This window comes from Polyodon spathula, chromosome 11 (genome assembly GCF_017654505.1).
Source record: "Polyodon spathula isolate WHYD16114869_AA chromosome 11, ASM1765450v1, whole genome shotgun sequence".
NCBI lineage: Eukaryota > Metazoa > Chordata > Actinopteri > Acipenseriformes > Polyodontidae > Polyodon > Polyodon spathula.
In genome coordinates this window covers 17,891,490-17,919,391 of record NC_054544.1, presented here as the reverse complement: position 1 = coordinate 17,919,391, position 27,902 = coordinate 17,891,490, and the positions used below count along the sequence as shown (strand labels likewise).

The 27,902-nt window shown below is 36.8% G+C and overlaps 1 protein-coding gene across 7 annotated transcripts in view; it reads right to left on the bottom strand.

Moving 5' to 3' along the window:
• Positions 1–27,729, bottom strand: part of LOC121323159 (islet cell autoantigen 1-like protein) — a 38,435-nt gene extending 10,706 nt beyond the window's left edge. The window contains exons 1-14 of one of the 7 annotated variants that reach the window (XM_041264025.1): positions 27,674–27,729; positions 22,580–22,622; positions 22,450–22,492; positions 21,652–21,820; positions 19,253–19,325; positions 18,131–18,254; positions 16,562–16,760; positions 13,036–13,161; positions 11,613–11,711; positions 9,339–9,424; positions 5,279–5,325; positions 5,072–5,134; positions 2,868–3,119; positions 2,542–2,655 (exon numbers count right to left, since the gene is read on the bottom strand). In XM_041264025.1, coding sequence (XP_041119959.1) covers positions 2,542–2,655; positions 2,868–3,119; positions 5,072–5,134; positions 5,279–5,325; positions 9,339–9,424; positions 11,613–11,711; positions 13,036–13,161; positions 16,562–16,760; positions 18,131–18,254; positions 19,253–19,325; positions 21,652–21,820; positions 22,450–22,466 — 1,369 coding nt within the window. In that variant the 5' untranslated portion in view covers positions 22,467–22,492; positions 22,580–22,622; positions 27,674–27,729. Of the gene's footprint in view, positions 1–2,541; positions 2,656–2,867; positions 3,120–5,071; positions 5,135–5,278; positions 5,326–9,338; positions 9,425–11,612; positions 11,712–13,035; positions 13,162–16,561; positions 16,761–18,130; positions 18,255–19,252; positions 19,326–21,651; positions 21,821–22,449; positions 22,493–22,579; positions 22,623–23,131; positions 23,713–27,646 lie in introns of those variants that run through there. The other 6 variants (XM_041264028.1, XM_041264027.1, XM_041264029.1 and 3 more) reach the window with 6 other exon arrangements.
• Between the last annotated feature and the right edge of the window lie 173 nt (positions 27,730–27,902).

Below are 27,902 nucleotides of genomic sequence, written 5' to 3'. Positions count from 1 at the left end.
TCTGAATTTTTTATTGCATGGAATAGATTGCGCTTTTTTTGTAAATTCATTAGAATTTTTAGAAAATATTCAAAATATGAAAAATCTATGTTTGTCCCAACATTTTTAACAGGCTTTCAAAACCAGCCTACCCAGCAAGGCTATTAACCAAAGCCATTTTTAGTACAATGAAGTCAACATTAGGATTACTTTGGTGCAACCTACAGTATATCTCACTGCAAACTGCTATGTTTCATGAAAAAAAAGCAAAAATCTATTTCCATTACAAGCTAGATGTCAATAGCTTTGATTTAATACTTCTCAATGGACCCTTCTTTGCTCAGTAGTAGGAGAGCATGGTTTGACATTGTGCCAACTAACTGTAGCAGGAATTATTTTAAAGCTTTGAAACGATACAATATGGTAGTTTTTTAGAACCTTAATAACATCTAATACCACAACCATTGCACTCAGCCATGTGCATCCTCAATAAAAATCCAATTAAAGAGTCCCTGTTGCCACCTTGTGGTGAAACAGCAATAAATCACTCAACCTCACAAAATAATGGAATGGCGATCATTACCGTATTTGCTCGAGTATAAATCAAGAAATTTAAACCCCAAACACAATTCTGAAGTTGCGGGGGGTCAACTAATACATGAGCAAACACACAAACCAATCTATAATTTATAGTAAGAGCCTATATTTACTGATTGCGATGACCGGTAGCAGCATGAACGCTATGGAGCGGCATTATAATAATAACATTACCTTTTCTATGTGTGACCCTGCAGCACAGTGCTTCTGTGGGAAACAGCAGCACCTCTATTGTTGTGGGCAAATCCTTGTTGCCAGAGCAACTGCTTCTAATTTCTCTCAAATCAAAATGCAAACATCTCAAGATTTGGCAAAAACTATTCTGTTGCACTGCCTATATATAAAAATGAATCCCGGGTTTGTTTACATTGAGGAGTTGTCAGGTAAAACACAGAAACAGTTTCACCACAGCCAGACCACACCCCCCCACATTCCATTGAAATACATACTTCCGTGTGGGCTAGGAAGGAAGTGGGGGTGGGGCTTGTATAGACTGGGGTAATGAAAGCTCTAATGTGCAAGTTTAATTTACAACTAAAATATTTAAAACACAAAAGAAAACACTCCAAATAAATGGCAAGTGGGCCAGAATAAACAAACACGGAACACAAATAGTAACAAATAGTATGCTGGTTGCAAAATCAGCATACGCAGCAATTGTTATATCATGCAGTAACAGTTTACACAGCTCACGCTTCATTCCACCTGTACATACTCCTCCTGTGCAGCCAAAGCTGCAGGTCTTTCAATTATGGGTGAGGGATCAACTGGCTTGTAATGACCTTGTTAATCCCTCAGCCATAGTTTGCACGATTTAATAAATCTGCGTGACTGTCAGCTAATGAAATAATTACTGCCGACAGTAAGGCAGCCTCACGAGTAAAGTACAAAAATACAAATAACAGTGATGGTGGACAGCTTTTCATCCACCCTGCATTTTAAGTAATAATAATACAAAATAATACAAACATGCACAGGGGCGGGGAGTACCCCATCACAAGGCTATACAACAAAACATGTACTGTATTGTAATATGCGTTAAAATGACGCGTCTGGCGGTTCTAGGAGGAAGTGCTTATAAAATTGTTATTTTTGCAAATCTGATGGCGTTTGAGCAGCAGGATATCTAACACATATTTAGGCAACAAAAAAAAAAATGTGTACCCGAATCTCACCCTCACAATGGGGGGGGGGGGGGGGGTTTGCCTTTTTCACAAGGTCTTAGTTAATCATTTACAGATGTTGACCCCAGCCGCTGGTCTCATTCCAGTAGACATATCAAATCACATAGTAATGCAGTAACCTGGAAAAGCACATCTCAAGTTTACAAGCAGGCCTCACTTACTCACCAGTGAGGCAATATCTGGGATTTAGATGAAGGTTTGGAATAATCTTGCACAAGGAATGGTGACAGGACAGGTAAGGATGATCTTGTTAATAGGCAGAAAAGGGAGGAGGGGAGGGGTCCCTGATTATCAGCAAGCTTCTATTATTATCATCATTTCCATAGTATAACTCAGGCTCCCTACAACCATTTATTCTGTTTAAACAAAATTATGTTTGAGTTTTGATGCATATTAGGTCTAATTCTAAAACACTAATAGAAAAAAATATGAAGCACAAGCAACTATTAAATCATAATGACTTCTTATCCATATGCACTGTAGCATTTTCCAATAAATCACATTATAATGAACCTAAAGGATTAAATCAGCCTAATCAGAACATACTACACTCTGAAAGTATTACCATGGCCTGTATTATTTTTACATCAGACTATTTTAAACCTCACAAGAAAAGCTAACCTGATGCTGTTTGCATGGAGGATATCTTTTGTTCCCTTAACAATACCTGGTAATTAAATCAATATCTCTCTCTCAAAATATCATCATCTAGTTACTTAGACATCCATTACAAACTTTAAAAGAGTTATTATAGTACTTGAAGTCATGAATAAGCTCTTACCCTTTTGTGGAATCTTTGGTAAATTCTGGCGAGGCACTGGCAGGATCGCCGGCTGGGATGAGGGCCGAGGGGTCTGCATGGGCTGTGCTTGAAACATGGGTGGTGTTGTCCAACCTACAGGAATAGCAAAAAACTTGTAAGAAACATGCACATCCCAGCAGGCAAGGGGCAATTGTGCTCATGGACTCCCATCACTGTACATCTGATTTTTAAATGTGCCAATTCCTAAATATATTATTGATGTCAGGCTGCTATATACAAAGAAGAAACTGTTAGTTTACAAGACTGGCCAGTAACAATCTAGGCAGACAACAGGGGAGAATCACCTGTTGCACTGAGGCTGCGATCGAGGAGCTGGGAGGGGAGGAATCCGGTCGGGCTCGAAGGCTGCTCTAGTGATGTGGCTGGTCCGGATGATGGGGCAGGACGGGGCTCAAAGCTTCCAAATGCATTATTCCACTCCCTGCTGAACTCGTCAGACCCCAGAGGTCCCAGGCTCAGCAGGTCCTTCAGGAAGGACATGTCATTCCTGTCAGAATCCTCTCCTTCTTGAAGGTCAGCGAAATGGTCCTTCAAGGCTGAAGAGACAAATCAACATGATGCCTAGAAGTACACTCAGGGCGGTAGCTTCAATGTTATACAGCATCAGAGGCCCAGACTATTTACTTTTGTAATTAATAATCTCCACCCCCAGGCCCCAGCCAAATTATCTGCCGATTATCTTAAAGTTGGGTCTCTTATTTTCTTGAAATAATTTTATTTTTATTTTTATTAAAAAACAGTTTTATAATTTTGGTATAGAAAAATGAGATTCATTATTTTATTTTTTTTTATAGTTATACAAATGAATTGTTTCCATAAGAAAATAACAAACCCTTGAAGTTAAAGCAAGCTTCCAGTTGTAGCAGACTGGTGCTAAGTTTCTGAAACTTATACACAATGGGGTAGGGTAGATTAACTCCTTTATACCAAAATGCATTTTTGCAGCTGTATCATCAGGGAGCTGTTAAAAGTCTAAAGCCTATAGTTTATGAACTAGAGGAGCTGGTTTGACCATCAATGGCTTTCCAGTCCCTAATAACGAAGTTCCCAGAACCGCTTCCTAACAGATCCCAGTGAATCATCAGCTAAAACATCTCTTGGCAGTACATTCTATACATACACTTAGTTAAAAAAAAATACTCCCTGTCTACCCTCAATCATGAATGCGGTTAAATAATGATGAGGGTTGACTTTCTTAATAAGCTACTTAGTTTATTATTGGCTTTCACCCATGACAATAAAAGCAAAAGAAAATGTCAAGTGCTTAGTTTGTAGTTCTGTATAAAGTTAGAAAACTGCTCTCTGTCCAACCTGTACCAGACACCCTGGAGATAAGATATAGTGGTATGTGTTTGGGATTAATTTCCAACAAAGAAGAAACAAGTGCAAACTTTATGTTGATTCTTAATAATATTTTGAAGAGATGGTTTAGAAATATGCAAGTACCCTCACATAATGTTGTAATTAGTTGTGTTTACACATACAAAGACTGTAAAGACAACTTTACACATGAGTGCAAGACACTACTGACCCTTACTCCATGTTGTACTGTTCAATTAATAGCACTGGGTAGAGTATGGGACATAGTATTTTATCATTAAAGCTATGGTAAGTTATCATTTTAAGAACCCCAAAGACCCTGCAATTGAAATGGCAGTTCTGATTGGTTATATTGATTTCATTAGTTTAATAAGAGTGGCACCAGCGAACACAGTCAAAATAAAAAGCAAAACAAAAAAATCCATACCACAGCACTGAATTCCAAAGCAGAAGCATGTGCCCATAAAGCAGAGAACCGATCAAGCAGCACCAGTGCACAGTATAAAAATACTCCTCTGGTCTCTACCCATCTCATAGAACTGTCTGACCTCGCTGCTAGATGCTCGCTTTGCCTGAAGTGATGTGGGGCTCAGGAGCAGGTCCTGGTCAGCCTGGCTTGCTGTCATCTCCCCCACGCCACTCTGCCCGCCTGTTCGTTTACACCAGCAATAAAGCAAGGCTCCTCTGGGCTTTTAACATACTTCACTGCTGCTATCATTACATCTGCACTGTAAACCCGCCTGTAAAACTAAATCTCACCGTTCTAATTGATTGCAAATGATATTGCAAAATGTTAAGGGAACAGTCTTAAACCTAAACAAAATTATTTTGAAGAAACTTACTCTTTAAATGTAATCCCCACTAAAAGAAAAAGCTCATTCGCAGGAGGTGGCAGTCACAATTAAGGTTGTTTAGTTGTTCCATAATATATACTCCATATGATAGAAATTATTATTATTATTGTATAGCTTCAACATCTTTGTGAAATTAAATACACACATATGTAAACAAGTGCTCTATTTAAAGCAAGCAGGATTATGTCAGCTATAAATTCTGGCTATTGCTGCATTGCTGATTTGGCATTTCTCAATACACAAACTAAAAAAGTCGACCCTCACAGGCCATGCATTTCTGATGCATACAGATATTGTGGTTGTCAGTCACTTACCATTGTCACGGCTTGGGAATAAGGAACTGTCACTATCTTTGCTTTGGGTGTCGGCACTTTGGGCTACAGCACACATAGAAGGACAAATAAAATAAAATGACACACAAGAAAAACAATACTAAAACGGTCATAAAGTGGTCTATATTTCTGCTGAAATTCTTTAGTCAGAATATATATAAAGGCAAAACTTGGTGCTTTTCCTCTTACCATCTGTTCCAGATTTCGTGGGATTTTCTTCATTGAGTGAAATCAATCTGCGAACACAAACGTCAACACAAAGGTTATTTCAAGTCAATCAGCTTATTTGCATGCCCTGGTGCCAGGGATGAAATTGGCAGTAAGAACAGCCATCAAAAGAAGTTTCAAGTTTTTAAAATGAACCCTTAATGTCAACCGGTGACAGTTTATCTTTCTATTTTTTGTTCTCTCTCATTTTCAACACTGTTTTATCCAATAATACAGGTTAACTGCTGGTAAAAGACCAACCAGCATAGCATGAACTGGATTTAACTTCAGAAACAGCTCAATGGAAATGGTAGGGCAACTGTCTCCCAGTATAACACTTAGTATAATTATAGTATAATCAAATGATCAGCAAAAAAAGTTAAACAGTTAAATAAATAAATAAAAGGATTGTTCTAACAACAAGAAATACAGGATTTGAATACAAACACCAAAGGAGCATTACTCTGGGTGAGACATGTCTTTAAAGTATCTCCACAGTATGTTCCTTTAGTTACTACAGGTTTGCATACACACCCAGATTGAAGATAATTAGTACACATGATGTGCCAATAATGAACTGCAGTGGCCTCCTGTGGACTACCGTATTAAACTGTTGAACATCAGCTACTCCAAATTGATTTCATCTTACCTGAGAGACATGACAACTTTCTACAGATATGGCCAAAAGTTTTACATCACCTACAATTTTAGGACTGAGACAATTAAAAGATTTTATATATAAATTTAGATCTTTTATTTTACATCATGTAATCAATGAAACTACAAGATGAAAACCCTACCAGAAGCCATAATAGTAGTACAGTATTTCATGTTAGATTTCAAAATGTCATTTTTATTTTATTTATTTTTTATTATATGGAAAACTATAAAGCAGTACGTAATTTAATATGTCAACGTGACATTATTCAGCAGGTTTCATTCAAATTTTGAAGCAAAATTAGTTAATTTTATAGGGTGACGCAAAACTTTTGGCCATAGCTGTCTATTTATAGAAGCTACACCAACTAGTTTTGTACAAAGAACACCACTGTGCTAAACACCTTTACGGGCCATTCATAATGGATATCTGATGCAGAAATAGCATGGGTGATTTTTATGAAACACTGATCGAAATGGTGGAGAACGCAAATATAACCACCCATTACTTTATTAATCCAATTGTTTATATCTTGAGCTAATATTTATTCAAAATGAAAAAAAGGTTTAAGTGCATTAAAATAGACCTCAAAAGAATCCAAGCAGTTTAAGATCCCTAGAGGTGGTCTGGTTACATGTACCAGAGCAGACAACAACCCCTCCCCAATCCTTTATGGACAGCCCTTTAGCTAATGGTATAAGCTACTTACATTTGATTAAATAGCACTCTTAAATGAACATCACCTTTGATGAACACAGAACTGGAAACAAAGACATAAAAGCAAAGGGAAGGTGATGCAAAAAGTCAAGCTACTGAAGGTATAAAAGGAAGCAGTTACGAGAAATAGGACAACGAACAATGAAATCTCCTTTAATGATGAGCACAGTCCATCACAATCAAAGAAAATGAACATATATATACAGTTAAAATGCTAAAATGTTATCAGATTCCCATACATGCAGTTTTATGGTTTTAACATGCTAAAAGCATCTATGCTCAGGTTCTAATGAATATTTTAAATAAATAAATCTAGAAAAAAAGCTTGTTGGTTTGTAAACATGAATTCAAATGTGTAAATCATCATTGTGAAATCTGAATTATTGTGAAATGGTTAATTTCTACTGGACACCACCGTAATGGAACGGTGTAATGAAAATGGCTGTGTACCAAGCAGTAAGACTGTAACTCAAAATATACTGTCTCTATAGAGCAAAAATAAAACGTGATATTAGGTAAGTGGTAAATGTCATGGTCACTGTGTCAGGGTAGAACAGAGCCCTGCACATAATTAGGGGGCAGGGCAAAGCCCTGCTTGTTTATTTAGCACGGGTGAATGTATTGTAAATTCTGTACTGTTTTGGTTTAGAACGGGTGATTTAAAGGTGGTGGTTTGTTGTTATTGTTGTACAGTTTAAGTGTGGTCTGGCAGAGGCGGTGTTAGCAACTCTTCTCTGCCAGACAGCTCATGAGAATGTCAATAATCACGGACTGCCAACCACGCAGACATAAAAATCCTGTGCAGAGTGACCACCTCCAGATTGATTGATTTATAAGAACCCACAGCTTTTTGTTGCTCAGTGTGGGTGTTCAGGACAGAGAACGATTAAAACGATTAAAGCAAGAGAAAAAATGAAAGAGAAAGTAAAAACAGAAAACTACTGCTACACGTGCACGAAGCACGTGGTTTTTTGGGTGTCAGTATTTTTGTATGTGTTCGGGACTGTTTTATTTAACTGTTTTCTTTTGCTCTGAGAGCAGTGTTTTTGTCTTTTTATTTATTATTGTTCTGAATAAAAACAGCGCACCAGCGCTTTCACCCGCAAGTACCTGTCTGTGTCTGTCAGCTTCCTGGTCTGGAGACATCAGTCCAACTCAGCTGTCCTGTCACAGTCACCAACATATACCGTAAAGCAGGCAGCTTATAAAACCAGGCAAACAAAGTCAACACCCTAATAACTGCAGGGAAGGTAGATTTTTTTCTGGATGTACGGAGTATGACGCAGATATCTTGAAGTGTTATGTGTTTCTCACTGAAAAGCTTTATGAGTAAGCTTGCTACTATTTGAGTTTTATTTTTCTGCCAAATCAATGACTAATATCGACATTTATTTTTTTAAAGAATTTACCGTTTTTTTCAATCTTTATTTTTCAATTCAAGCAGAGAATGGGTAAAATTGACCTTTATGTTTTAAAAAAAAAAACAAAAAAAAAACGTTTATGCCATTGTGAAACCCCTTTGTTATTCAACATGCAACAAAACCATGGTCCCCAACATTCTAATAGAACAACATTCAAATTGAAATGACGTTTGATCAATACGGAGCTATACTTTGTATAGAGATCCTACACAATTAAAAAAAAAAAAAAAGTCTCAAATAAACCGCAGAAAATGCAGCATATGAACGTTTATTACACTTTTATAGCATACATTTACTAGTAAAAATATGCACAGAACAAATTAAATAACCAATTAAATCATTAGGGAAACTAGCACCAGATTTTTTTTTTTTCCTGCATTTTCACCAAGCAAGCTTCCATTGCACTTTAAGACAGTTTCTGAGTGCTATCCTTCATTTTTTTATGACCTTGTTGTGATTGCATGTGTTCAACCATTCTGTTTGCCTTCATGGTAACTTCTGCTTTGCAGTTACATACCAGTTTACATACTACGATATTTTCTTCATCTCCTGTCTCATGTTTCTTTACAGCTTTCACTTCAAAGTCAGAGTATTCTGCACAATACTCATTTAGTGTTTTCCTCTTGCACCACATTTTAAAATCCAACAAGTACTGTCACTGTATACCTAGCAAAAGTGTACCTACACCTTACCCACTAATTTCAAAGTCGGCGCACTCAATGACAGACACTAGCTGGCAAATGAAAGTGCACAGTCTGTGCCGGTCTGATGATTGACAGGCATTTAAATGAATGAGAGCATTCTAGCGCTGCTTCAGGCAATGAGACCTGTCTGAATAGGATGAAACCACAGTACAAACAGACCACTGACTGACACAGACGCCTTGCCATTCAGAGTGGAACGGGGATGGGACAGACAGTAAGTATAAAAACTGCACAAACTACAGATGATTTCTAAATGATTATTTTTGGTAAGAAAATAAAAAATAGCAAGTGGTTTTACCTACGTTCATCTAATTCAGTCGAACTCAGATTTTTTGGGAATTCTACGTTTAACGAGCTTTACCGATTAATATCGAAAAGTAGCAAGCCTATTTATGAGATACTGGCAGGTGCAGCAGTGGTGGTGGTAGGATTGCAAACACATACAATTTCAGGTTTCAACAGAAATTTCTGTAACATGCAAGTACCCAGCTTTCACAGGCATTCTTAAAATAGTAAGGTTTTTGGGCACTTTAGTTGCTTACTTATCTAGGTCGTTAGCTATTGAATCCTCTGCCATCTTCTCATCTTTTTGATCTTCTGTTAAGTGGTCCAGTGGGTCTTGTAAACCCTGTTATTAGGAGAGAATAAAAAGAAAAAACTCAGACAAAAGTGCAATCTTATTCAGACAAGGAGTGCACAAACTGACAGCTAAGAAAATAACATGCGTTTACTGTGGCATCATTGCAGGCTCCACGGCTCCACACACACAAACCGTGGATTTCACTAAAGTTTCAGAAGCTGAATACTACGGCTGTTCCGAGCATGCTCACTGAAAACAGGAGTCTCCTACTCCAGGCACTACATACAAAGCACTTGCTAGGCAGCATCATCAGACATATTTTATTGGGTGGATAACAGATTTAGAAGGCTAGTTTCAGCAAATATAAACACTTAATTTGTCATTTTCCTCTGCCATTGCTCATATCACATTTAAAGCATGGCCATGGCTCAATGTTAACTCAGGCCACTTTGGTTCAACCCACAGTCCAACGATCATTAACCCTTTTAGTCCTGGTGGGACTTCAAGGTCCCACCTTATCTTAGTGCAGTTTCGGAGTTCTAAAGTACTGTTCTTCAGCGCAACAAAAATAATTCAGTGCTGAAAGGGTTAAAGTAATGAACACTTGTGTGTTCCAGGTTAGTCGTTGCTCAAATTGAGAAAACTCAAGCATTAAATGCATTCTTTTCATGCAGATACCTACCATTTTTGTCTAGGAAAAATAGGCATAAGTTAACATTGCAGAAAGAGAACGTATACTAACATTGTGCTTCAAAACATCACAGATTAAAAGCATGATGGCCACATCAAACCCTGACAGAGAACATGATGGTACACTTTGAAAGTCAGAAGAATAGCTTGAGTATGACTTCAGACAGCCACAAAAACTAAACAGCTTTCCAACCTATTTATTGCAGACATTGAGCCTGCCCAGAAAAAATGCCTCTTAACAGCGTGCGACAACCCAGAAACACTAACAAGAAAAAAAAAAGGTCCTTTATCCAATTTGCAGCATGTCTAATTATGGTTTATTTACAGAATGTCTAATTAACGTTTGGGCTGCTTAGCAACCAGCAGTACATTTGACAGCTTTCCACAGAGGGCAATTCTTTCAGCCAGCACTGCTGATTCACACGGTGACTGTTAACAGACTCTGCATGTTTACACCAGGAAACTGTCAGTCAGGAAAATGTTTTCTTTACATTCCAGAACTATATAGGTTAGTATAGAGAATAATAAAGTTGTTATTTCTGAAAATTACGGTTTTTGGATTTAATTATAGGTCAAGTATGAGTGTTTTTGTAATAAATGAATATACTGTGTTTATAAGTTATTTTTTCACAGCAAGCTGAATAATATTTTAGCTCTCTCCAGTAAATATCTTTTAATTGTATTTGATTTCCCCAGAGAACTAGCCCATGCTGAAAAGTGACATGGCTAAATAAATGTTATTATCAACAGGGTTACCAGGGTTTCAATAAGACAATGGAATTACATTGACTTATTTATTTATTTATTTTTTTCAAAATCTGTGTTGAGTAATATTTTATAGGACTGTAAAGTGTAAGTGTAAAATGTAAGCTTCTCTCTCCCTTCCAATACAAAGATTTAGAGCAGGGTCTATGATTGCCGTTAATCCACATCAATCATGTTACAGGTATTTTATGCACACAAACCCAATTACATTCCAATTGAGCCCTTGCCAACAGTCCTTCACTCATTCTTAATGGAAGAGAAAGCAGGCCTGCCACAATGTTACAAAAACTAGTTTTAAATGCAACAGACTGCATCACACAACACTTTAGAAGAATACATGAATATGTCATTAAGACCATATTTGCACAAAAACAAACTGTGAAATCAGCTAAAAAAAAATTAAAAGATGAAGCTCTTTTGGTGTGATTGTAAAACAAACAAGCTATATAGTGAAAGCAACTTCCCCCGAAACAATCAGAGCCCATATCCTGGAGAAACAAGTTTGGAGCATGTGTTTGATTCACTTTTTTCTACTTTTTTCTTAGGCTGCATTTTTCTACAAATGAATGTGTAAATGCTGTAATTATCTGGGCCATGCGAGAAGGGGAGACATTTATTGCAACACAAATTAAACTTTTCATCTGGGGAAAATGAAGTTCTGCTTGTGTTCAAAACAGACACCTACTCATGTGCATGCAACCTTCAGATCAGAATATTGTCCTTTACCCACCAGCGACTAGACCAGCCCCAGCCAAGACAAATGATGTAGTTATTTTTTTACCTTCAGAGTAGTGAACTCATACGGTATGTAACCTTTAAAATCTTCTTGGATTTCTGACATCATCTGGGCCGTTTTCTCCCAAAAGTGCAGCTGTGCGGTCTGTGAGGGGGAGGAGGAGTGAAGAAAGACAACACGTATTTAATATGTACCAGTATATTCTATCTGGAAGATCTGCAGACAGGCAGCTTCCTTTACGCACTCTGCCCCCTTAACCATGCTGCTGACAGCAATGAAAACCACAAAATAGGTCGACTAGGGTGATACACCTAAAGGTTACACTAAAACAAGCAAAAAGTCTCCTGACCCTTACATTAAGTGAAATCGAATCTGATATAGTGGACATCATCATATTGCAGGTTTTGTTTTGTTTTTTTTAAATAGATTTGTATCCCTAGAGAAGTGAGGAGGAACCCATACGTACGTAATTGTGCAGTTTTGATGACCTGTGAATATTGGTTAATATAGCTTACTCTTCATGCTATGCATGCAGATTGTGGTGAAGTATTTTATTCATATCCTGACACTAGGTATATATTACAATATGTATTATTACTGACATACCTGTTTCTGTTTCAGGCTTTTGTGTAGTATACTAGACACTCTAGTTTGTTATAAAAAATATATTCAAATTTAATTTTGGAGTATTTCGCGGTTATGGTTTCACAGTATGCGACATAGAAATAAGTTGTTCTAATCAAGATTGCACATTAAAGAAAATCTCCCTCAGTGGACCAAACAGATAAGTTTCAAATTATTTTTTTGTTTCTGTTAATTCCAGATGGCCGACACATTTTTCAAAGCTAGCTGCACATTCCACAGTGCTTTTGCATATGAAAAATTAAAAAATATATAACCTTAATTAAAATTAGATTGATCACACAAAAAAGAATTTGGTCAGTGAATATTTTTTGTTTTGTTTAATTTGTAGTCATATATATAAAAAATAATAATTACCAAAAAAAAAAAAAAAAATTGAACATATTTCAAAAACTTGTCACTCAATGATTAGTAAATGCTCCTGAATTTTCCAGTTGTTTGTTGCCATAAAGCTTTAAATAATGGAAGAGACCACTGAGGCACCAAGGCCTTGAATTTGAATCAGTTTACTGTTTTGATCGACAAAATCTATTAGCAGTTCTGTCGTTGTTTTGCTATGTAGTGAACGGAGATGTGCTGAAAGTACCAGGTATCTCTTTGTGACAGACATTTAATCTAATGACAATAGTATACTTTTATTCAACAAGTCCATCTACAAATCAGATTAGACAGGGCTTTTAAAGTCTCGCAAAAGCGTTTTATTTTTTCCTGTTTGTACGCAGGCAGAGTTTGCACGTGTGATTTTCTGGCCCAGAGGACAAAGCTTGCAGTTTACTGAGCCGCAAACAAAACTAACTGAAGAAATGAAAACCACCATCCTAATTACCTGGTAGGTGCCAAGGGAATGTGAAAGCAAGTTGCAGCGACTTGCTCCCAAAACGTCTACTTTCTGGCACACGTCATTCTTCAGTTTATCAAACTGTGTCTTGGTGTTTCTCACCTGCGCTTGGACCTGTAGGGAGAAAAAATATCAACGTCAAAGGTGCTTCTTAGCAACGCCTTCTTGTCTTTTTTGTTGTACAGCAAGGTTACTAAAATCTAACAGTATTTGCGAGCGTCTTTAGTGTATTCTATAAAAATCTGTTTAAAAAAAGCCAGTAAGGGATTCATGTTATTAAATAATCAGCTTCATTCACATTTTTTACAGAACTTTATAAGTCAACCCATCTCTCAGAAAACCTTCAGAAACTGTAATGAAGCACCCCCCCCCAAAAAAAAATCAATGCATTCAATACCATCTCACTCTACCTTCCTTGCAGTACCTGACATTTAAAAGTGCATGAAGAAGAGTTGAGATGTCTGAAGAAGACCACGATTACAAAAACTGACAGAGTTAGCATTCATGAGGCAAATCTTATTTTCAGGGTCTTCTCCCCTAATTTAGAGGGTGTTTTCTCCAGCAGAGGGGTTATCAGAATACTTGGGCTGGACAAGTGTACAGTATGTTAACAGATACAGGATGGAGCAGCTGGCGTTTAGATAGCACTGTTCAGCACAAAATACATTACAGATATATATGAATATTCAGAACCAAGGCCTAGGACCTAGGAGATGGACACACCTTTCACTGGAGTCCCAGCTGCAATCAACTGCAAAACTTGGCATAAAAAGGAAACTACTGGAAACAATATATTCAATCGTAGGCTCTCAGTTAAAACATTTATAAAATTTGTGTATTTCAAATTATTATTTGTATTATTATTATTATTATTATTTAAAAGGCTCACACCACAAAGCTTGTCTATCACATTTATAAAGGACTCCCAGAGACAAATTGGCATATTATGTGAAGCATTTCTTTGGAGTGTGTGATATGGAAGTGGAGCGACATATGATGTCTATGCTGACTAAGCACCACAGACACTTAGTACATTGTTGTATATTTCAATACATGGATCAACAGCGATCAACAATGAAAGATACATAATAAAACTATAAAACAATTAATAAATATATCTATTTATAGAACAGGGTTTATAAATTAAAAAAAAAAAAAAAACAGCCAGAGCACAAAACAGTGCCTGAAGCTAACCTTAGCAATACCCTGCACTCACGTTTAATAATCTGCAGCAGCCTCGCACGTATTTATTTTCCACCTAAGGGGAAGTCCAACGGAAGATCTTTGAACAAGAGTGCAGTCTGGCTTCAGAGCTGCAGGAACAAAGCTCAGTGAAAACATGGAACAGACGGAGCGTGAGGGGAATAAAGATCCCACGGGGCAATGACTTCTGAAAAGACCGTGTTCCCCTAGTGTTTTCATACGGTGCACTGCGCTGCCACTCTGGGAATATGAAAGGGAGAGAGAGTCTTGCACAACCGCATGAAGGAACATTGCTCATATTTTACTGCCGTTTCGCTCTGCTGCACAAGAATGTTTTTTTTTTTTTTACTTCTTGGTTTAATACAAATTACATCCTGTGTTGTTATGGTTTTCTTTGATAAAACAGGGAAATAATATATACTGTAGTGTAAAAACTACAGACATGTACACAAATATATACAAAATACATGTACAGCATACATTACATCACTTCGAAAAATATGGTTTCAGTCACGGCATTGGAATCTATGAAGACGGTTTGCGAGATCGGAGGTGTTCAACCTGAAGCAAATAGTCTCTGAATTAAAGAATACAGCTGTGTGCCAAAATGGAAGTTAACATTTCAAAGCATGTTCATCCACAAACTACACACGTAACTGCAACATGGCAACCATATTAGGTCTGAAGTCAAGGCCACCATCAAAGGCAACTCTTGAAATATGAAGCCTGTATCTCAAGTGGTTTCTGATATAGGCGTATAAAACACTTCGGATGCTTAGTTTTGCAGGTTTCATTACCACAAACGAGAATTTTTTTTTTACATCACTAACTGAATTTCCTTCCAATTACAAGCACACATGATGAAATGAATTGATTGCAGAGGGTATAGGAAATGTATACCTTTTTATAAAGCTGTCTACTTAAGTTTGTGGAATCTTACCACCGCAAACAGTACTATTGGAGGGAGGCATTTTGCTCTGAGTGACTTCAAATATCTCAGACTATTAAAGTAAGTAAATGGGTTTAAATGTCTACCAGCAGTCACATTAAGTCATTTGGGGGTTAAAAGATACAACCTGTGGATCAGACCGAAGAATGAACATCAAGACAAATTCAGTTCAAGTGCATAGGGTATACTTAGCGAGTGAATGGGTAACTGTTTCATTGTGTTTGTAAGGATCTAGGGGATGTGTCATATTTTCCAGCCAAAGAGGATTAACATGTTGAAATAATAAGTCTTTCTCATGCAAGGAGAATTCAGTGCACAGACGGACTGAAACACAAGCTTTTTAAACAGATTAACCAATTTGACAAAAATCTGTTGACATGCAAAAGAACATGAAGCATCCCTCTCCTATTTTATACTGCATTTCTGAGAGATTGCATCGATGGGACAAAGTATAAAAAACACTAAATAACTTTGGCATGTCAATGCGAAACAGTATTTTCTTGCACACACTTCCAAATATAAAATGGCATTGTTTCATTAGTCAGAAACAGCACTACCTAGTGGGGTAATCAGAAACAGCATTACCTAGTGGGGTAATTGTAGAAACCTCCCCCAATCCACGAGTGACCACATACAACATCTATGGTCCCAGGGTCTGAAGACAACAATATGAAGTTCTTCTGGTCCAAAACCTCTAATTCATACTATTGCTCAATGTGGCTCCACAGTGTTGTACCAACCTTTCTGCATTTTCCCTTAGGGCTAAAACACTCCAGCATGTTGTGCAATAAAGTATGGCATCAAACTGTTAATAACTGACTTGGTGAATAAATACTGATTAGTATACATTTCTTACCGGCCAATTTCTCTCAGCTTGACCCCTTGGTTAGGAAGGGAGCTTTTTTAAAATCAGTTTACTGTTACCAGGAAACAAAACAATTCTCTTACAAAGTCTGAATTAGTGGCCTGTAGTCTGAATTAAATTTAAAAGGCAGCATCACAAATTAAATTTAAATCAGGCCTTTATCAATCTACCAGGGCCAAAAGTAATGAACTAATTAAACAATCATAAAATGGTTTTCGTTATACTGACTGCAAAACTGAAAAAGGTCAAACATTATCGAGGTAACTTTAGTTTAATGCTATTCAAATAAATGTTAAATACTGGCAAAAAATATCTCCAATATGGAAAACCTCAGTTCTACCATCTATACTTTTACAGACAGCTTTTTTTCAGGCCCAAATTCTCAATGTTGCTGTTGAAGAACACAGGAGCTCATTTAATAACGGTCCCACGTGAGACTCAAACCCAAATCTTAAGCTCTACACCTTCTCCGAGGACAATGGCACAGAAGAGCTTACCTTCCTGAACTTCTCCAGCTGTTTGTAAGTGTCTGGATCCAGTTCCTGAGAGACATCCTTCATCCAGAGCAAGGCGCCCCTGTATTCCGTGCGGGCCTTTTCCATGCGCTCCACAGTGATCAGGCTGTCAGCGATGGCGCGTCGCCGGAACGTCTCCACTTCCTGTTCCATCCGGTGCAGCGAAGTGCACAGCGTTATCCTGTCACAATGCAAGCAGGACATGCTTATTCAGGCAAGGGGCCTTTCAAATAGGCAGGCTAGTTACTTTGTCTTTATTTTTCTCTGTGTGCTCTCAGTACCACATTAAACTAGGCATGCTAGTTTTAAAAAAAAAAAAAAAAAAAAACAGGAGAGTTCCTTTCCAAGGAAAAATAAAATAAAAACACTGTACATTATTACACTGGGAAAACATATTTCGTAAGTTAGGTTCTGTGCTTCCAATGCAGCTGCTGCCCTTGCCACATCATTTCTGTGCTTTGAGGCTCAGCAGCTTCTATCACCCATCTGACCCAGAGCAGAAGTGCCAAAACATGGAATTTGTATGTACATCTTGAATTTGTTTGTAAAAAGGCAACGCAAGTGTGCTTTCTGCTTTGCTTGAAGGCAATGTGCTTGGTAAAGGTCATCATACAGAGTTTAATTACACTAATTATATTTACCCTCAACACCAATATACCATCCTGGACTGCAGAATAATACTTTGACCTCAAGCACACATGTATTTTGTAAGGTGATGCATGATGCAGTGTTTTAGTTCAATCCCCCCTGATTATGAACCAAAGACCTTTTGTATGTAAGATATGATGTTTACATTTTTTTTTTTCTGTTCTATTTTCCCTTTATTTAATGTACAGTGACACAATTTATGTGGCACGATGCTATAGATAAACTACTGCAGGCAACATGGTCTGACTGCAATGACCATTGGAATGCGTTTCTATTGCTAGTCCTAATATGGTGTTTGAACATGGATTCTGAGACTTTGGTTAGTACTCCTTTAAAGGCACTGTTTATGATGCATTTTGCAGCTGAACACAAACGTACTGTATTTATTTACAGTATGAATCACTGGGGGGTTAATTTAAGCCTAACTAAAGCCTTTTTTTCCAGCCCTATCATTAAACTAATGGATACAGCAACAGTGGTGTTTTAATGCTTGAGTGGCTACATAAGAAAGAGAAGCTCAATATGCAAAATAAAAAAAACACCTATTCTTTAGTGCTATGAAAAGTTTAAACAGAAAACATGTTGGAACACGTAAAGTCATCTAAAACAATACAAACCTAGCAAGACAAAGCACAGTCTCCCACACATACACTGTTACTTAGAAAACGATGTGGAAGGACACACTACAGATAACATATGAATTTCACAGAAAATATTATTAAATTCATTATCCTTGAAAGGAGTAGTCTAAATTACTATTATTTTACAATGTTTCAAAATTAAAATACGCTTTTTTTAATTCATTATGCTTTGTCCAAAAGAATAAACACCATGTGCCTGCCTGCAACAGTGCACTGATGTACCATTTTGAAAGATTACATTATTACGAGTAAGAAGCCGTACCTTTGCTTTGCTGATGTGCACAATGCCTTGCTGGTGGCATCCATAATGTTGGCTGCCTTGGTTTTGTCCCGCTCTGCCTGAAACCTGAGAAACAACCCCAGCTCGTTCTCCTCCTGGGATAAACCTGCAAAAGAAACCTATACTTAGCGCTGTGCATTTTCATTTTTTATCTTACCACATTTTTACTGGGAATTTTATTTTACAACTATTAAAAAAGAGAGATAAAGTCGAAAAAAATGTGCTTTTAATTGAAAAAAATCAGGGAAAAAATTCTCACTATACACACTTTACGTAAGCAATAAGGCAAGACAGGGTGTGGGATATACTCTAATATCCACATGCCCCTGGTGCATTATAAGTCATGAGGCGAAGTGTCGCTTACTGTCAGTATGTTCTTTTATTCTGTCAGTGCGAACACGTACCTCAACAGTATTTGTAACACAATGCATCCTCTGCCTCATCTGGCCCACTTCTGCTATATGGCTTTTTGTATATTTTGAAACCTTAGTTTTCTTTTGAATATTCATAAACTGATTTATGTTTTCTCCCCATTCCTCATCCACTCAAAATATTATATTTGTGTACTTCAGTCTCGTTTTTGATCAAGCTAGTTACTACACCCAGCATTTATAATAATCTAACTGATTGGCCAATAGAATCAGGTGATAATGTGTTTGGTTCTTTGCTGCTTCACAATCACACGCGAACACTATTTGATCCTCTGTCCTCTAAACGTACCTGCTGTATCCTAGGATAAAGTGTAGGCCTGCTTATTACAATGTCGGAGTCAAAATAAAACTGCATTTTAATCAAAATATTGTGTATTTCCTAGAAAATAGTACCAGGAAAATACTGAATAGTATATAAGATTTTAAAAAATCCTGTAATATTTTAGTAAAATTAGGAATAAACTGGAAATACTGCACCTAGTCCAATCCATCTTGTATTGCCAATTTTGTATACAATTTTCCCCACAAAAATGTAACTGATGGCATCAGCTAGCATGTGCAATAAGAAACATACAGTTACATTAACCTATGTGTTAGGCTCATTATAAGGACTGATGATGCATATGGATTAATTCCCTTAGGGCTGTGAAGCAAAAACAATACAAATACTCACAGTTTATTCTCTGCTGGTACTTCTCAATAACCCTCAGAAGTTCTGTGCAAGTTGTTTGAACAGATCCAAAAAACTTAAAAAAAAAAAAAAAAAGTTAAAATATAGTATTTCTTGAAAAAAAAAATCTTAATAATGGAGGTGTAAAGTGAAGTCTTATAACAATCACTCTGCATCACTTTTGTCTATAAAACTAACTCATCAGCAGGCCAAGAACACAAGGCGATATAATATTTCTTACTTTGGTAGGCAAGGTATAATATTGCTGTTGGTTGTTTTATGTGTTGTAAGCACTGGCTTACACACTGGCTTGTGTGTAATATACATCCCAGGTGGCATTAAATTACAGTTGACTTTCTAGGTTGGGAGTGCACTTGAAAAAATGTTGCGAATGTAGATCACACTACAGGCATGCTGTTGCTTTTCTAGTCAAGCAGCCATTCTTTTCGTCAATCATTAGACAGTGTAAACTCAGCATTACAGTCTCATTTGGTTTCTGTCTGTGCCTTTAAAAAAACGACTGTGGACTTCTATTATTAACACTGGCAAACCTCAGTTCTACCAAAAACTCATTTTAGGCTATTAAACCAATTTAATATCTGCCCAACTTGTAGAGCCAAACCGTAATCAACTATAGTATTTTTGGTGATCTTGAATTGATCCTGACGTGCTGTTGTACATCACTGTAGTTTAATACTCTATCTGTAAATTAAGGTAAAGCAAGACATGAACACTACAATGAAATGTACTCAGTAAAGGCAGACTTACAGCCTCAGTTACAAAACTAAAAAACTTTGTCCCTAAATTAACCACTGGAGATCATTACTAGTAGTTAGGCAACATTAAAAAAACACATTTAAAAACAAAAAGGTGGAGACAACTGAAAACGACCTTGACATGCTGCCCAAAACGTTTTTTTTTTTTTTTTGCTGATAAGCTGGTCTGAAAACTATTGCCATTAAAAGCACTGTGTTCATTTCAGTATTTCATTTTTTAGTATACCGTTTTAAAACAGTTGCATTTGCACTTCTTATGTTGCAGCTAGCAGAATTACGATCTAGGGCAAGACATATGTACCTAATAGCAACCACAACTAATATTACTTAAACTTTGAGCTCAAGGAAGGAAATGGGTGAAGTAGATGCAGGTATTCCTAGTACTGAAATGTTATCCAGCCTATCTAATGGAACAGAAAGACCTCGAGACAGTTTCAGAGTTCTGTATTTGTTTTGAACAGCTGCTGTTTGTTATGTCGTCGCGAGGCTCTGATTATTAATAGTTAACATTCAGCAGTTTGTAATGTGTTAAATGTTTTTGCAACAAGCCCTAAATCTTGGCCTTTAAGTTGATTTTCAGTCACGTCCTGGAATCATTCCATTATTTGTTTTGTGAAATTATCTGCTATGAATCACCATGTACGACAGAAACTAGCTAAAGGTACAAGGTGTCCTTTGCAGAACAAAAAACAATGGAATATCTATTTTCTAACCGAAAAAGGAAAACACACCACTGTAGCAGACAGGGTTTACTTAAAAAATGGTTAAAGCAGAACAAAATCCCATATAGGTCCAGTACTTACTTTATACACATTTAGAGCGTTATGGCACGGTAATATAAAGCTGTGCTGCTTTATCAATTGAAATGAATGACATTTCAGACGCAACTCCAGTATAAATAAACTAAACCCTAATTTAATTTAGACCTTTGCCCTTCTGTTTCTAAAATAGTCTTGTGTTAACCTTCTTAAAAGGCTTTTAGTTAACACAGTAAATTGACCAGAAGTGCAGTTTCGTTCAGTTTTCCACACACAAACAGAAGATTAGCTACATATTTAGTTAAACAGTTATAAATCACTTATGTTTGATATACCAAGTTTTAAATAAGCTACATTCCATAATGGAGTACAACTTGGAACTTCCACAAGTACAATTTTATGATTGATGGATGAAAAAATATCCTTAATACATGGTCCAAATCACAGAGCTCCCCCAAGTGGACGAAGCTTGTACACAAACAAAGCAATGTCATCCCAAACTCCTCTTCTAACCTTTCATTTTCACTGCGTTGTGCAGTCTACATTTCAGCTCAGTCTACATTCCTGGGTTCAGTGTTTTTTATTACAGTTGTAGCTTTTGTTTTTAAAGCCATGTTTCTTGTGGTTTCTCTCTAATTTTTAAACAAGTTTTTTTTGTTTTTCTTCCAGAAATTTAAAGCTTTGTCAAATTTGACCCATTGTTTTTTTTGTTTGAATATATAAACAAAAAAACCTAAAAAACAAAAATTACCGTTGCTGGAGCATCCCATCATGAAGTAGACACGTTCAAATCAAAGAAGTAGCTTGTACCATTTAAATAAAATATATTAATCCCCTTGCAATATATATCATTCAGTAAAATGCTAACCTCCAGTTTTGCATCTAGGTCTGCATCTGATGCCACAACATATTCATCTTCTTTCTTCCCCGTTGCTTTGATCAGAACCTGCTTGGTTTTCCAGAACTTCTTCTGCATGCGAGCCATTACAGAGCTGTCCTCCCCGAGAACGTGCCGGTTGTATGTGTCACCGGAATACCTTGAGAAAATATATTACAAATTAGAAGCAGCAAACATGGTATGTTGATCCTATGTTTAAAATATGCAAGGATATTGTATGTACCACACTAAATAGAGCAGACAGCACGATTCTGACAAGAGTCTATTCAAACAAACTCCCTTAAATATTGGAAGCAGAAGGTTTGTAGGTCTGAAGCATAAAAGCAAATAGCCTTGATTCAGCAGAGATATAAATTAGTAAATACATTTAACTGTGCGAGGCAGGGATCAAACCAAGTGGTTAGGAATAACAGATGAACCACTAATCCAGGGGAACCTGATTTTAATCAAGGAGATTCCTCATATTCTCTCCCTGTGACCAGACAGGCAGGGGGGTTGGTCACAAGCTGTAAAGAGCAGAGACATCTGTATTTACATTTCTAAAATGGGTAACACTAAGTGACCCCGGGGCTAGGACAGTCACCGAGCCATGGGTTGTAGGGCGGTGTTCACTCCCTTGATCCAAACAGCAACTTGCTGGACAACTCTCTGAGTTTCGATTCAAGACCATGATTTTCTGGATTCCAATCCTCATTTTTAGCCTTTTGACCATGTTGCTTCCACTATTTGGCTACTACAGTTAAGGCAAATTGATGAAAAAAAACTTACCCATATTGATTATCCATGTTCTATGTACTGTAGTTTTTCAACTCTGTAGGAAAAACAATATTACTGTAATTTTTCAATGGCTAATAGGAAATCCAAAATCATCAAAAGGAATAACTGCATCACACATTACCTACAAAAGTAGCTTTATATCATCACGTTACATTACGTAGTTCCTAAAAATAAAGAAACATTTTATTACTTTGAGTGTATTAAACCCAAACTGAATTCAACTAGCAAACTATACTGGTTTATTTTTTAATATGCAGTCATGGTTTATTCATTTCTATATGTATACACTTTTCATTGTATGCAAAACATGAGTACATATTGATAATTCTAAAGAAAACAATGACCAGCAGCTCCATTAACAGCTTCCAGATACTGAGCATTTCATGTAGCTGGTGGGAAAAAATATAATTGCATATACAAGAATATTGTTGTTTTAAAGACTGTCAGATTTTATTATTTTTGCTTTTTAAAAAATGTTTAAATACACTTTTACCACATCTAGTTACAAAAATGAAGTAAATATTACACCGCAGAAACACATCGAGTTAAAGTAAAAGATTAGTTACAGGTCAATTTAAGTAACATCAATTCCAGGTACCAATACTGCTCATCTAGGAAAATGATCAGTAGTCAGGGATCCTGGGAGATAAAAGTGGTCTAAAAATTGACGTACCTGACTCAGTCTGCTATACCTGTCAAGCAAGGTTTTTTTTTAGACCCTCAAGAATAAGAATCAAGAGGCCTGTTCAAGGCACACTAAGATGTTTCATCTATAGATATGTCCTTATTAGTTTCTGAAGTCTGCTGTCTTCCAGCCTTCATGATTTGCCTGTATAATTTCCGTTTCCTTCAAGTCAGATCTTTTAGTTTTAGCTGAAAGATATGACATCATTAGGCCAGTGTACATGTTGGTTTGTTTCATGTTGTAGACAATGCGAGTGAAACTTGGCAGGGAAAGCCTGTGAAAATGTCCCAACAAACGGTCTCAGTACTTTATCGTGAAAGCCTCAATTTCTTGTGAGATTCCAGGAAATGCTTGTGAAATCAATGCCCACTTACACATGTAAATACAAGTTTCTTGGGAAAATGTTAATTTGCTCATTGAAGTCCTTTCCTAAACCTGCTATAAAAGTCACATGGGAATGCGTAAGTTACCATGGTCCAAAGATGGCAGCAGGAAAGTTAATTTTTTGTTTGCAGTATTTCCTTTATCAGATTGATGTTGCAGACAATCACACTTTTTTCTCCGTCTTCCCTAGAACTTTGCATAATACTAATCATAAACGGGTCTAAATGTGTTTGTAAAGTATAATACAGATTGTATTTACAAAGTTTCTGTTTAAAATTATTACTAAAAATGTTTGACAAACTGCTTTGTTGGTTTGTGAATTCAAATGATTACAGCTACTGTACAGTACTTCAGAATACACTTGCAAATAGCTTTCCAAACAACTGTCAAAACAACGTTATTGTAAACTATTACTGATTGCTATGTTTAAATGTGTATAACTGTACATCAATGCAAATTCTCCTAGTTATGTCTTAGCAAAACCCATGTCCATCCTCCACTTTTATCTGTTGGAGCGATGAAGAGACTTGTGTTAATATCCATAAGGAAAGGAAATGATGAGGCAGCTTGATACAATGTACAACATGAACACTGTTTAACCCACTGTCAAAATAAAATGTGGTGTGGAATTTTCGCAACTTATTTCTTCGGAATCAACAATACTCAATATTCCAATTCTTTATTTAGCACACCATCAGGTAAAGCTAGCAGTGCATCTCCAATAGCAGGACCATCTTCATATCGCTGTTTTACAATTCTTGCTGGCGGATGGGGTAGCTGTTCCTCCGCTTGCCTGAACAACTCCTTACGGTCCTGGCACAGACTGTGAAGGATACAGCAAACAGTAATAATTTGGGAAACAAATTTGTGGTTCATTTCAGTACACTTCGGTAGTATCCGCCACCTCCCTTTCAATAGCCAAACGCCTGTTCATTCAAGTGGTGGCTTTGGACCAGTTTAAAGATATACCCCCCCAGATGATGTGTGAAAAGCAGTGTGGGCGACGACACTAGAACAAAGTATTACAAAAGCGGGCACTATCCATCAACAAATCACATCTTTAATATCCATTTACGTCAAACACAAGGACACATGGATTCTCACATGAAACGGTTCTCTGCTCATGTAAACAGTATTTTAGGGCCTTTTATGGTTCACAGCAGGAGTATCTAAGTGGGTCATGAGCATGGCTAATTTACATCTGACCACCCTCCCCCTCTCCTTTATTTGCATAGTGTTTGTGGAAAAGTAGGCGTTCCAAAGGGAAATGAGAGGCTTTACATGTAAACACAAAAAGTCACCATGTCTACGTTTATTTCACGAGAAACATGAGAAAAGCAAACACTCGTGTAACGCGACCTATTGTCAGCTGCTGTGGACTATGAATGGGTTCTTCATCTTGATCTTCATCTCCACTCTCCATTTCAAATCATTAGAAGTTTGATTAATTTTTTTCAGTTCAGGGAGAAGCTCGTCAACATTTAGATGAGAGGAACAGAGAAGACTAGAAGTACCTTTTTGAGGTACAATCAATCCCCAAAAGCCAATTGGTGTTTTGTAGTGGTTTCAAGGTGTCTTTTTAAGTAGGATGTTCTATAGACAACTGCATTTCCAACTCAATGCTTGTTAAAGAGATGGCGATACTGATTAAGTAAGACTGATATGTACAACACACTCCCCTCATTGAAAAGTGGGGCATCTGAGAAATAAGCTGAAAAAGCTATTTCATACATATCTCTGGTATCAGCAACAGTAGATTTCATTCTGATGTTGAGGTGGGTGTTTAGGCAGGATCAATGATACTTATAATTGTTTGCTACCATGCCAATGCATGCGTCGCCAAAGCCCTGGATTTTGGTCAGCATGGTATCATCTTTAGGTTCTTGTGCTTTCTTCCAAATTACATGTTCATGTTCATGCAAAACAGTTTTCTTTTAGATGGCGATCGTGTCGAAGAGTGTGTTCGTAACAGATCTTTTTCTGGCCCACTAATGGATATGGTGGAAAATTCAGAATATTTCCGTCTCTTCTGCTCTACAGTCTTCCGGTTTGTGTTGTTGTTTCTACATTTAGAATGCCAGACTGGATGTTTGGCCATGAATTCCTCCTGTATATTTACATCATTGAAGAGTCAGAAAGGCACATTATCTCGGTTTTGAATTGCATAGCGCAGGAGATAGATATCATAATATGTTAAATCCCTGTAGCAAACCCTTTTCAGTCCCATACTGACAAGTTAGACATTTAGAATCGTCTGTATGAGGCCTGGATCTCTTTTGACTAATAGAAAGTGCTGGTTCAACATTCATCCCTCACTTACTCTTACCTGTGTAGAAAACAAAAACTGATGGGGTACTGATATTAATAACTGTCAGCCACTCTGCAGTACAAACATACTGGCTGCATTAGTAACTGAATTAGGGGGCTTCATAAACTGTCTTAACCTTGTTTGAGATTACAATATGCTTGTAAGAGAGCATATTGTAAATCAGACACTGCAGTAAAAATAAAAAAGCTCCCTAAGAGCTACAGTGCATTCACAATAAATGGAATAACCATTTATATACATAAAACAAGTTGATTAAATTTTACATTCAGAAAATAAAATCTTCATTAATTTAAACAGACCTATATTATAACAATCTGAATAGCTTGTTGCTAAGGAATGCCCATACCAAGTTTCATTCTAATTCAATGACCAGTTCTTAAGATACGACTAAATATGCAAGTGTGATATGTACTGCAGGAAATATGGAAAGGCCCCACCACTATATCTCCCAAGCTAGGGATAATAACAGTATACTTGGTCTCATAAACTGTCAGGTAGAATGTTTGGTTTAAATTCCACCCTACAGCTCAGTTGACTTGGACAGCATGTTCCGCAGTGCAACACATTGGTGTTTATGGTATCAATGTTTAAATGGGTTATGTAACCAACGTGTAACAAGATATAATGTGTCATCTCTTGGATTATGCTACCGGGTATGCTTTGTTTCTGTTCACAAAAGCTACCCTTTCTATTTAAAAATGTCTTTACAAATGCTTGCTATTCAAAACAAGCACATACAGTGTTTAAAAGAATTTATGAAGTCATAAAGAGCTCTAATAAACATTTGTGAAAAAATGGGTAAACACTGGAAAAGGCCCAAAAAGTGTTCTATTTACTCTACAAGTCTGTGTAAGTTTCATCTTGAAAACCACGTATATCTGTGATTTCAAACAAAGTTGAAATCAAAGCAAACGTATTTGCCTGCAAAATAAGACACTTTTTTTACAACAATTTTGACATCTAAAATTGTGATTTTTTTTTTTTTGTTTTAATATTGTGCAAGAGTTCCGGCAGAGAAGGCCTCTTGATTATTATTACTGAGTTTCTAAACTTAAAAAAAAAAAAAACGAAAAAAAAAATAAATAAAAAATGGATTGACGAGTACAGCAGACCGAATCAGGTATATCCCATTTCAGGGTGTCCGTATCCCCGACTATAGGTTCAGAAAAGCTCACTGACTTCAAATAAACAACGTAAATGGCCTGCTACGCGGCAGGTATTGTGAATAATTTTGAATGGATTCAATTATCTTATCGCACTGAAGATCCGTCAGAAGTGAACCAACTCCCAGGGCGGGAGTCAGGACAATGATGTAACCTGCCAAACATATATGAGCCTAGCAACGCTGAAAAGGCTAAAGGCAAGGCCGATGATTAAAGGCCTCGGCTCAAAACGAAAAATGATATACATATTTTCTTTTTTTTTTCTAATTGCACAACCACCTTGGAGTCTTGCTGACGTATATAGACTACCTGTTCCAATGGCCCACAATGTATTTACAGTTATCATTTCGTAACAACCTACTTAAATAAGTTAAATCATTAACATAGCAATACAACTGTCTAACATGTAAGTTAAGAAGTTAAATAAAATCAATGTTTACTACTGTACTTGGTTTTTTAAACGAAAAATGCAGTTGTCTGTTCAGAATGCAAAACAGTAACTAACCCCAATCCGACAGCTTCACGTTAATGTCAAGATTAATAAACTACATACATATATTAACGGTTGTATCGCTAATTACATGTTCATATTTAAGGCTAACACAAAGTAATATTTAATTACATTACCTACTGTTTTGTAAATTGATACAATACCTGCCTGTTGTGTATCCTGTCCAGTCAGTGGCAGGATGTAACAAATGATTCATCCACACCACTAGGTGGAGCCCTGGCTCTAAACATTCATACAAACAGGTGAATTACTGTGAGCAGGGAAGAACGTTCAGAATTGTCTTGTCCAGCAAGGGCGACAAAAGTTAATTACATTTTATGTTGATAAATAAGCACAAGCTGAAACGGGTACTTAAGCAAATTATTAACTTGC